The sequence below is a fragment of the Schistocerca serialis genome, chromosome 8 (assembly GCF_023864345.2).
Source record: "Schistocerca serialis cubense isolate TAMUIC-IGC-003099 chromosome 8, iqSchSeri2.2, whole genome shotgun sequence".
Lineage (NCBI taxonomy): Eukaryota > Metazoa > Arthropoda > Insecta > Orthoptera > Acrididae > Schistocerca > Schistocerca serialis.
Window position 1 is genome coordinate 199482051 of NC_064645.1, and position 12502 is coordinate 199494552.

Genomic DNA, 12502 nt, shown 5'->3' on the forward strand with positions numbered 1-12502 from the left:
GGAAAGAGATTAAAAACAAGCTGGAAATTTCAAAAACCCAGGAATAACATTGAGGCTTCACAGCTGGTAGATCATGCATAGACTGAAGTCTTACATCCTTGTGTAGTACAAGGAAAGATGATTATGACAGAATTATATTAAGTAGGAAGGAAGTTGCAGAACATATGCTGTGTACAGATGTTTGTTTTCTTTGGTGCAGACATTAAACGGTGGGAGGGGTGGGGGATGTGAGAAAATGGCAAGGTGTGATGATGAGTAAATGGCTTCACCTGCTGTTGACGGGGCCTTAGATGTTTTGACATCAGGGCTTTGTGGTAGCTTGACCATCAAGGAACAACCACACTACAAGAATGAAAATAAAAGACAAGATGGTTTCGTGACAAATAAAATATATACAGCAATCTTGGATGTTATGTTGAGCCTTTGAGGTGTATGTCATATGAAAAGCTATGTTCTGCTCTAATCCATGAGTCACTCTAATGATCTATTCAACCATTTAAGGAAATATATGTTTGTAAAAGGAAGTGGTCAAGCCTTTCCTTGGCTGCACACTGGATTTCAGAGGCACTGATTAGCAGGAGCTCTACTCCAGGAGAATCGGCTACAGCTATGCCAACTGGGTTAAAAAAGAAGGTTAACGCATCAGATAGTGCATCGGGTGACAAATTTCATGAAACGTGCTTTCAGCTTCAACTACAGGAAGTGAGCCAGCAGCTACATGAAACCTTACAACAGATCTTAGAGAAACCTAGGGAGAAATAAAAAAACATAGGATTAATTTGCGTAGATTTAGAAAAAGCATATGATACTGTCCTGAGAAAAATACTTTGGAGAGCAATACACATGGAAAACATAAAGGATCCTTTAATTAAAATAATACAAGAAATGTATAAACATAACATGTGTCAACTGAAAATTGATAATAAATCTTCTCAGAAACTTAGAACAAGCGAGGGTTTGTTAAAAGGCTGTCCCATGTCACCAACATAGTTTAAAATCTACAGAGACTGTAGTCTTAAGGCATGGTCTCATAAATGCAATGGGATGGGGCTAAAAATTAAAGATGGAGTTTATTTACGTCACGTACTATTTGCTGATGATAAAGTAGTTTTAATTTAAGACAGAAGATGCAAATTATATATGTAATAGAGTAGCAGTGGAAAGCAGAAACTAGGTATTGAAGATTATCAGAAAACAGAATACCTGACTGATGATCTAGATGACTTATACATAGAGGGAAATAGCATTAAGGAGGTCAGTACTTTCTGTTTGGGATGCATTTTAGAGATGGAGGGAAAATTAGAGCTAGAAATTAATAAAAGAATTAAGAAAGGAAGGAAACTCATTGGGATGCTCAACTTAATCTTTTGGAGCAGAAATGTAATAACCCAAAGCAAAATAATCGTATATAAATCAATATTAGAGAGCATAATTATGTATGGAATGGAGACATGGATTACTAATGACACACACACACACACACACACACACACACACACACACACACACACACACACACACACATATTTAAAGAGAATTGAAGTGAAAGAATACATGACATGATCGATGGATGGAAGCAAGTTACAATGGTATGGGCATTTAAGAAGAATGGAGGAAGCCAGAATACTGAAAATTATCCAGGAATGGGAAATGAAGAGGAAAGAAGGACACACTAACTGGCTCCAAAATGTACAATGAACAATGAAAAGACTTGACACAGGGGAAAAAGATATACAAGATCAAAACAGCTGGAGTGACATCCGGAGAGATTAAGATCCTATGTAATGATGTAATAATTTCTGGGTATTTGTTACGTCGACAAAACCATGTGTATAGAGGTAAATCTCAATTAATTAAAAAAATTTGATGGGGAGGAGAGTTTCAATCCCATTGGTAGGATGGTATTGTTATTTCTCTCCTGAAAGTGGGAAAAGACCCTCTTATTGTACTTATCATTGCAGTGGATGCTCTGAGTAGCCTCGGGCTCCTTTTTCACTCTGCATTACAGCACATTTTTAAACTTTAGTGTACATATTTTATCTATCCGTTTATTTAAGCTAATTAGTTTGTAGTCTGTACAATCTGCTTTTTCTCACATTTTAATTGTACTGAAAATGTCTACCTTCCTTGTTATATTCTTCAGTGACCAGCTAGAATTTTTTTTAGGTGCCTAGATTTTGCCATTTTCAACTATCTGGCTACAGCTAGTGTCACACTCACTTTTAACCATTAAGACATTTTCACAACCCTAGAGCTGACAATTCTCCTTTTCTTGCTACATATGTTTTTACGAGAATTTGCAGTGAGGGACTAATAACAAAGTAGTTTAATCTCTCTAAACCCATAACCATGATTGTTATAAAATAATGATGCTCTCCATACTACCCAGCCGGCTGGAGTGGCCAAGCGGTTCTAGGCACTTCAGTCTGGAACCGCGTGACCGCTACAGTCGCAGGTTCGAACCCTGCTTCGGGCATGGATGTGTGTGATGCATTTAGGTTAGTTAGGTTTAAGTAGTTCTAAGTCCTAGGGGACTGACGACCTCAGATGTTAAGTTCCATAGTGCTCAGAGCCATCCATACTACTCAACAAAAGTGAGCTACAGGTCACTTAGAAACAACAAAGTAAGAAAGATCCAAGCAGCTAAGTGAGATTTCTTTGGGCTGTGAAAAGATGCACCAGTGTAGACAAATTAAGAAACACACACACTTAGAAGGTATAAACATGTTCAACATGAGGGGGAGTAATGGACAACAGAAGGAAATGGTGGGAGCATCTCAACAGAATGAACAGCGGTAGACTTCCTTACAAAGATACAAATTATAATCCAATACACCGAAGGAAGTCTGGGCAGGCCAGAGAAGAGATGGGTGCCATAACAAAAGCCTAATACTTGTTGTACAAAAGATAAGCATTTGACACAATCAAGATACCTTTCAACATACAACCACACCACAACCCTAACAGTTTGGCAACATTTGTGATAAACAAAAAGCATGGCCAATTTTTCAACTATTGTGTACATTGTGAATGTATAAATAACTTCATGAGCAAGTTGTTTGACTGCTACCACAGCAGATCACAGACTAAAAGGCTTCAAACTCACATGAACTGTTTATATTTGGTTCAGTAGGTCAGGCATTTGTGGAAACTTCTGCAGATGGTGGGAGAGTGGTTGGTGGTGTTGTTATCTTGTTACTGTATGATAGAGCTCAATCTATTACGTTTTTAAAGTCCTCTTGAAATAATTTTTCTGATGCTACAGAAAACAGTTCATGGTCTTTAAAATGCCATATTTAGCATCTTTAAATGTTGCAAGTTAGTTGTGTCTATCAGAAAATTCTCCACATTGTCTGCTATAACTACTGAGAAACTCTTCTCATTATACATATTTGTTCTGTATATGTCTGGGCGGGCCTGTCTTAGAATACTGTCCGTCGTTTAGTGTGTGTGTCACTTATCAACTTAACATAATGATTTTTCATATTATTTTACGGGACCTTCTATTAATGGAAAAATTCCATTTAGCTAGAAATATGTACAAAAAACAGAGGTCAGTGTAATGAGTTGTTCAGAATTTTAATTACAAAGAACTGTAAAACTTCACATTTGGAAAAGGTAGTTTTGTTTTTCATAGTTCCAGTGTAGATTGAAAGTTAAATAATAATTAGCTTGAAACTTAAGTTTGCAGCCATGTGATATGCACAGAAGCAACGAACAGTACAATCTTCATAAGATCATCAAGATTTTCTTCTTCTCCATGTTATGAACATGGCTACACATTGCCATGTTCTCGATAACAGCAATAAGGAACTGAAGTGATTTCTTCGTACTACTTTATCGAAGAGGACAAATGCATTCCATGAATAAAGTTCTATAGTAAACAACATTCCATTAGAACTACTGATAACCTTGGGAGAGCCAGCCCTGGCAAAACTCTACCATCTGGTGAACAAGATGTATGAGACAGGCGAAATACCCTTAGACTTCAAGAAGAATATAATAATTCCAATCCCAAAGAAAGCAGGTGTTGACAGATGTGAAAATTACCTAATTATCAGTTTAATAAGTCACAGCTGCAAAATACTAACACGAATTCTTTACAGACGAATGGAAAAACTGGTAGTAGCCAACCTCAGGGAAGATCAGTTTGGATTCCGTAGAAATATTGGAACACGTGAGGGCATACTGATCGTATGACTTATCTTAGAAAATAAATTAAGGAAAGGCAAACCTACATTTCCAGCATTTGTAGACTTAGAGAAAGCTTTTGACAATGTTGGCTGGAATAATCTCTTTCAAATTCTGAAGGTGGCAGAGGTAAAATACAGGGAGCGAAAGGCTATTTACAATTTGTACAGAAACCAGATGGCAGTTGTAAGAGTCGAGGGACATGAAAGGGAAACAGTGGTTGGGAAGGGAGTGGGACAGGGTTGTAGCCTCTCCCCAATGTTATTCAATCTGTGTATTGAGCAAGCAGTAAAGGAAACAAAAGAAAAATTCGAAGTAGGTATTAAAATCCATGGAGAAGAAATAAAAGCTTTGAGGTTTGTTGATGAAATTGTAATTCTGTCAGAGACAGCAAAAGACTTGGAAGAGCAGTTGAACGGAATGGAGAGCATCTTGAAAGAAGGATGTAATATGAACATCAACAAAAGCAAAACGAGGGTAATGGAATGTAGTTGAATTACGTCTGGTGATGCTGAGGGAATTAGATTAGGAAATGAGACGCTTAAAGTAGTAGATGAGTTTTGCAATTTGGGCAGCAAAATAACTGATGATGGTCAAAGTAGAGAAGATATAAAATGTAGACTGGCAATGGCAAGGAAAGCGTTACTGAAGAAGAGAAATTTGTTAACATAGAGTATAGATTTAAGTCTCAGGAAGTTGTTTCTGAAAGTATTTGTGTGGAGTGTAGCCGTGTATGGAAGTGAAACATGGATGATAAATAGTTTAGACAAGAAGAGAATAGAAGCTTTCAAAATGTGATGCTACAGAAGAATGCTGAAGATTAGATGGGTAGATCACATAACTAATGAGGAGGTATTGAATAGAATTGGGGAGAAGAGGAGTTTGTGGCACAACTTGACAAGAAGAAGGGACCGGTTGGTAGGACATGTTCTGAGGCATCAAGGGATGTGTTGTCGTATGATGCAACTGCTATTGACATTAACACCTCTGTATATCTCTTATATGTAGCCTTTGTTTCAGGGTTGACAATAGTAAGTAAAGATAAACATGTCCTTCTCATCATTTCATCAAATTCCTATTACTTTGCCTCTCTGAAAAACAGTTTCCTATTACAAAATAACGGAGAATGTCACAAGTTTGTACGAGCTGACTGTGATATCTGTGGGAAACTGACTGATAATCCTGCAAGTGGTTTCTTAAGTGTCATTATGATCAGAGTTGACTGAAGCACGTCTTTGTACATGTTTTAAGACCTGGTATCTTTCAACATGTGTCTCACTTAGGAACTTTCAAAGAATGGTTGTCTAGATTCTAAAGCCCCTTTTTAATTTTAGTAGTAGATACTGTATCCAACATCTCTTAAAGATCAAACTGTTGTCGGTCACTTCATCGGTCTGGATTACACAAACTACTGAATTTGTTTGTTGCATTATACATGGTCCAAATTTTATTGAGCGTTCACTGTGGACGGTTTACATAATTAGTAGAACAGAAAAGTAAAGGTACTTTCTTATATTTAAAAAAAATGGGTGAAACCTACAATCCTTTGGAATGTTGGTGTCACTAGCATCAGTGCTATTAAGTAATTTAGCATGAATGGAAACCTTAGAGGAGCTGGTGACAATACAGTAGATGAATCTGTACCATCCAGCTGATGAGCACATGCTAATTATTCACCTGATGAACTTTCATCACTTGCCTCATCTGATAACACATCATGTGTTGTCAAGCCCTCATGCAATGTCAGATCCTCTGTTGCTGCTATTTCTAAATGCATTTTGTAAACTACTATACAAGATGACAAACATCTCTTAATTTCTAATACATAAAACATGCATACACACAATGGGATCTCTAGTGGTAACAACTGCACCCAAATAATCGATGCTGAGCAAGAAGTATGAAGTGGATACTCTGTCTTCAACAATCAACTACTGGATAGAAACAGTAATATTTAGGACTCCATTTTTAAAGGGTTCTTGCAGAATTACTTCAATAAACTTGGGATTTTAAGTTTCCGATATATTTTAGAATAAAAGATAACACGTGACACAAGTGGTTAATGGTATTTATATTATTAACACATCTTTAATGACTGCTTCATTTTGTTAATATTTACATTCGATTCTCACATGTGCCGAGTCGTTCTCGAAATATAAGGAACTCTATAATTGAATTAATTAATGTTTTTTTTAAAACTGTGATTCAGTATTTTAAGTTTATTATTTGCTGTCTTTACATGGTTACAGTGTTGAGAGTGTACCTTTCTTTTGAAAGGAGATATGCTCTACAGATTATATCCTTGAAAACTGCTGTTTGATTTTCCATTAGAGAGAAGACTAAAAAGATTTGGGAACGATATGAAGATATTATGATGAGGTACATCGCAATGACTGATGAAGTCGTAGCTTTGAAAAGTGAGACTGGTGTTACGGAAAGAATGAGATTGCGTGCAGAGGAGGAAATAGTTAAACTTAAACAGGAGATTGAGAAGAAAGGTGAAGGTAATGTTTATCTAGCTTTCATCTGTTAGGAAATTAGACCCTTGTGCAAACTTCTGTTTTATTTTGCAAAATGAACCACACATTGTTGTTTAAGAAATATAATAAATGCAGTTTTACAGTAATTCTTCATGGAGTCAGAGTTTCTGAAATTTGCATGTCAAAGTTAGTTTCCCTTCTGTTGCTTCACTAATTTGTGAAACCATTTGCTGAACAGCATACATTATAATTTTATCATAAAGTTTGTTTTCTATTCTTTGACAACAAGTTTAGTTAGAACAGTAAGTGTCCTAGGCTGATGAAACTAACAGTGTCTTGACATAAGGAAGTTTGTCAGTGTATAAATTTTCAACAGTAATCTATGTAACAAATTGTTTATACCTAAAAACAAAGATGATGTGACTTACCAAACGAAAGTGCTGGCACGTCGATAGACACACAAACAAACACAAACATACACACAAAATTCAAGCTTTCGCAACAAACTGTTGCCTCATCAGGAAAGAGGGAACGAGAGGGAAAGACGAAAGGATGTGGGTTTTAAGGGAGAGGGTAAGGAGTCATTCCAATCCCAGGAGCGGAAAGACTTACCTTAGGGGGAAAAGAACAGGTATACCCTCGCACACACACTCATATCCATCTGCACATACACAGACACAAGCAGACATTTGTACTGCTTGTGTCTGTGTATGTGCGGATGGATATGAGTGTGTGTGCGAGTGTATACCTGTCCTTTTTTCCCCCTAAGGTAAGTCTTTCCGCTCCCGGGATTGGAATGACTCCTTACCATCTCCCTTAAAACCCACATCCTTTCTTCTTTCCCTCTCCTTCCCTCTTTCCTGATGAGGCAACAGTTTGTTGCGAAAGCTTGAATTTTGTGTGTATGTTTGTAAATGTATGCTAATAGCTCAAAACAAGTGTTAGAAGGATATTCAAAAAGTAAATGACATTAATTTATAAAGAAAAAGTGCAGGTATATAAAGACACGTTTTATTATATTCAATTAAAGCTACCACTGTCAGTTCTTTGTCCACGTAATTGCTTCCTACACACAACACTCTTGTCACATCAAGTAACAAGTTTTTCAGTGCCCTTGTTGTTGAATTCTCCCACCCATGAGCTAAATTGTGCATTGGAACAATCCTTTAATTCATTATCATCTTCAAACCACTGTGACCATAGCCGTTTCATTATCTGAAAAAGGTAAAAAATCAAGGTCTAAGTCAAGCATTTTCATTGTGAGAAATTCATTTGAGCAGTGCAGAAAACTGAAGCAGTTGGGAACAATTGAAGCAATTGGGAATCTCGTGATGGAAAACCAAATGATTAAACCTGAAGGTCCAAGCACTAGAAATGTTTTACAACAAGAGCCAAAATTATTGGCTGCGGAGTTTCTCGCACACAAAACTGGAATCAGAAAAGCACCTCCCACTGAAAATTAGAGGAGTTGAATGTGTGATTGAAGCAACACAGACTATACCCGAATTCAAACAGACCACACAGAATGATACTACTGCAGCAGCAGGGTAGGTAGCAATGCAGGACGCCACACCGACCATCTCAAAGGCAGCTCTTGAACCACAACAAACAGTCCATGTTGGCGCCACAGTTGTTTACACAGCAATCTGGCCTATCAAAACCTGCAGAACTGCTAAAAGTACAAACTCTCAAAAAGCACAATAATTAAACTGGTGCTTGTATACAAACATAAGAGTGGCAGTTCCACACCAAAAACAAATAAGAGGAGGGAGTTAGTGACAACAAACAAGCAGAAAATGAAAGGGGTGGGGGAAGTAGGCTGCCTGTAGAGAAAAATGTATCTGCGACACTGACTCAAAAACCAGTGTAACAAAAGGTGGATTTAAATATCGTTAAAGATCCTTTGATGTTTCCAGTGGACAAGATATTCTTAAGAGTGGATGGCGTAGGTACAGAACCCAGCCAACTGTGTACAGAGCCTGGAAGAAAAATAAAAATCAAGGACTCCAAAGACTTCAGTGTTGCTACTTGTGTAAAAGAATCCCATCAGAAATTCCCGTGGAAATGAAATGAGAAAACAACTGTTCAGTCTACATTAATGATCTTCTCTGTGGCTTTAACTCAAGCTAATTTAATGTTGGCTCTGAAAATTTATAAATTACATTTGATTTAAAATTTGCATTTCAACAACAGTTCATTTATGAATAAGAAGCAGTTATTCTTATCTTACAGGAAGTTAGTATTTTAAATTTGTCAGTTCCTGGGTTCCGTACATTAATAAACATAGCTCCGAAAGAAAGTACAGTTGTTTTATTAGGGGAAGGTATTCCCATAAATCATAAACTTAGGCCGCAAGATAAGTTTGACATTCATGGCTAACATTAAATAACAATAAAAAAGATATTTATCTGTTAGACAGGTCCCCGCAACCTGTTAATAGGTAGTGACTTTAACTGTGTGCTCAACAAAAAATACCAGTCACCGACTTTTAACTACTGCAAAGAGCCACACGAGTTGGTTCAGAATGTTAAACTGAAAGACTCTTGGGAATTAAAGTATTCCACTGTAGCGAAATATTTTCCTCGCCTCAACTTTGTGCAGCCAGCTAAATAGACTGCATTGTCTGATAATATAAGTGAACAGATTTTTGCTGTTGATGTGGTTCATGTGGTGTCACCGACAGACACCACACTTGCTAGGTGGTAGCCTTTAAATCGGCCGTGGTCCGTTAGTATACGTCGGACCCGTGAGTCGCCACTATCAGTGATTGCAGACCGAGCGCCGCCACACGGCAGGTCTAGAGAGACTTCCTAGCACTCGCCCCAGTTGTACAGCCGACTTTGCTAGCGATGGTTCACTGACAAATTACGCTCTCATTTGCTGAGACGATAGTTAGCGTAGCTTTCAGCTACGTCATTTGCTACGACCTAGCAAGGCGCCATTATCAATTGCTATTTATCTTGTGATGCATGTACTGTCAGACCGATGTTCACCAATTATGGATTAAAGTTAGCTATTCCAGAAGCTACGCACTATTTTTGCTACTATTAAGACCTTGTCCTGTTCCAGACCTCACGCCATCCTGCGTGAGCTTAAACGCGTGCCCTTCGGCCTCCCATCCTAGTGAATTGGCTGTCTTGCCAGTCCACAAAAGTTCTGGCCTGTTTTATGATTATTCTGCTCTTTCAGTAACTGTAAACTTACCAAGTGACATAGATGGCAGTGGATGTTAAACATTTCACACCTCACACACAGCGAATTATTCGATGTTATAAGTGACACTTATCACGCTTATCTATGCTCAAACAATAAATATTCGTCAAAATCAGAATGGTGGACCAGTTTAGCCAAAAGGAAACTTGGGCAACACCTAGTTTATTATGGGGCTCAAGAAACAATAAGACGACTTTTGTTACAACTTATTGAGAGAGCTATATGATACATCCAGAAATAAACTTGATAACAGCCAAACTATTGAGCATGGAACAGAAACAAACAAATTGAAACTCACAAGATAAAATCAAAACCCAAATCTCTTTAAGTAGCAACTTCTATGTTCCATTTCATCAGAGACCATATAAACGATAAATAGACTTCACAGAATGCTTGGAAACGGAAAATGGCAGCTTACTCACAAAGCAGAATGACATTGTCCAGAAAATTCAGCGACAATTTGAAACAATGTACTCTCATGATGAAACAGGCGACACGTCTGTAGGAGAAGACTGACTAGGCTGCATATCATGCAATGTGTGTTTCATGTTGTGCAACACAATACCTGTACAGCAACTGTGTGCCACGTGCTTAACCATACAAAAGGCTCAAAACTAATGCAATGGTTGTGGTAAGAGTGCTGTAGCTCCAGAGCAGGAGGTTGTGGCACCTGGCGTATGGTGCGAGTTTTGAGTGCCTCCACGCTCCAGGGTGGAGGCGTATGACACCCATTGGCTATGAAGCTGTTGGACAACACAATGGCCCAGGGGCCATCAAAAACCCCACCCCCCTTCACACACACACACACACACACACACACACACACACACAAAAGTGTTTTACAACAGGAACAGTACAAACAAAAAAGATCACCGTGGACAGTGGATCACTCGGCTCATGGGTGAAAAACACAGCAAATTGCGCATTGAAATATGAACTGCAGGACAAGTGAACGTTGACATTTCACACACACACATTGTGATCCATGGATTCCATTCCTGTGTCACGTCAGGCTGAGTGTCAGCAGTATATTGAAGCTGGCAGCATTTTTTGCTCTGCTTTGGAGACTGGAGAGTATCGTGGCCGGAATGATGCGTGATGTCCCCCCTCAAATGTGCTATGTGCACCTGTCCCCTAGTGGTTCGCATACCAGTGCTGCTTCAGCAGTGTGCACAGCTGGCTGGCACTGCAGCACGCACCACCTTGTGTAACGACCTCAGAGCAGGCAAGAGTACCCATTGAATTTAAGTATGTTACTAAACAGAGGAAAAGAAAGTAACAAGGATTCACTGACTAGCAGTGATCAAACAGGGAAGAGTTCAGCACCGAACCCCACAGGCATGTGGCATGTGGTGTTTGGGAGGGTTCACTACCTTGACACCTTGCACTGAGCCCAAGTCCACCTTGAATGAGGCCACAGCCTGTAGAGGGTACCAGGCCTCTAGCGGCTGGTACGAGCATTGGCAGAACACCTCCTTCAAGTCGGGTTGCATGAGAGTGCAGCTTCAAGTGGGTGGTAAACTCTATCTGAGACTAAATATGACCACAAAACTGACAGCAAGCAAGTACCGTGAGGGAAAGTTGAAAAGCACTTTGAGGGCTACAAAGAAGGAAAAAGAGTGAATTTTTTCTGGGAATTTTTTTTTTTAAGGCAGAAGACATTTTAGAGTTAATCAACAAGTTGCCACCACAACACAGAATACCTGGACTCGACGGTATATGAAAAGAGTTTTACCTTAAGTTGTGGAGTATCATTGGCACAACTTTTACTGAAATTTTAAATGAAATTATGTCGGGAGGCACTCTTCCCATTAGGACCAAAATGGGTGAAATTGATCTAATGTCAAAGAAAATATACAACTTCTGCCCACTAACTTTACTAAACTTAGATTATAAAAAGATTGCCACAGCAGTTATAGCAGAATTATGTCCCTCCTTGACAAAGTAGTGAAAATTCAAAAAGCCTGCCTTCCAAGGAGACCTGTCATGACCCTAATTTCTGAATACTGTAACATTATTTCATAGTAGTGAAAATTCAAAAAGCCTGCCTTCCAAGGAGACCTGTCATGACCCTAATTTCTGAATACTGTAACATTATTTCATAGTTGCCATAACTAACATAAAATGAGCTTTACTTTCTGTTGACTTTTGTGAGGCTTTTGACTGTATCAATTTCCACTATTTAGAACAGGTACTGAAACAAATAGGGCTTGAAGAAAGGGCTGTAAAAGTAAACTGGAATTTGATAACAAATCACTACAGGGATTGTACGAGGGTCACTCCAAAAGAAATGCACACTATTTTTGTAAAAATTCAGTTTTCATTCTGCATGTGTGCATTTCTTTTGGAGTGATCCTCGTATCAACAGATACATAACAAAGGTGATTCAGATACAAAAGGGTGTACCACAAGGCAGTCTGCTTTCAGTGTCACTTTTTGTGTTGTGACTGGAGCCACTACTCAGGAGACTGAACGGAAAACTAACTGGTGTGGCTATGGTTTTCATAAGTCAAGAGAACAATATAGGAAATAGGAAAACTGAAAACTGAAATTGACAACTACAGTGCAGCCTCTAGAACAAAAATAAACTAGGGAAAATGTGTAATATTAAATGCCAG

General features: G+C 38.4%; 1 protein-coding gene across 3 annotated transcripts in view; it reads left to right on the top strand.

The window, feature by feature from the left end:
* LOC126416219 (protein Spindly-like) overlaps nucleotides 1-12502 on the top strand; it is a 122482-nt gene that overhangs the window by 95801 nt on the left and 14179 nt on the right. Inside the window, exon 8 of one of the 3 annotated variants that reach the window (XM_050083816.1) lies at nucleotides 6523-6689. The exons of 1 other annotated variant lie outside the window; for it this stretch is intronic. In XM_050083816.1, coding sequence (XP_049939773.1) covers nucleotides 6523-6689 — 167 coding nt within the window. Of the gene's footprint in view, nucleotides 1-6522; nucleotides 6696-12502 lie in introns of all 3 variants that reach the window. One more of the 3 variants, XM_050083815.1, reaches the window with a different exon arrangement.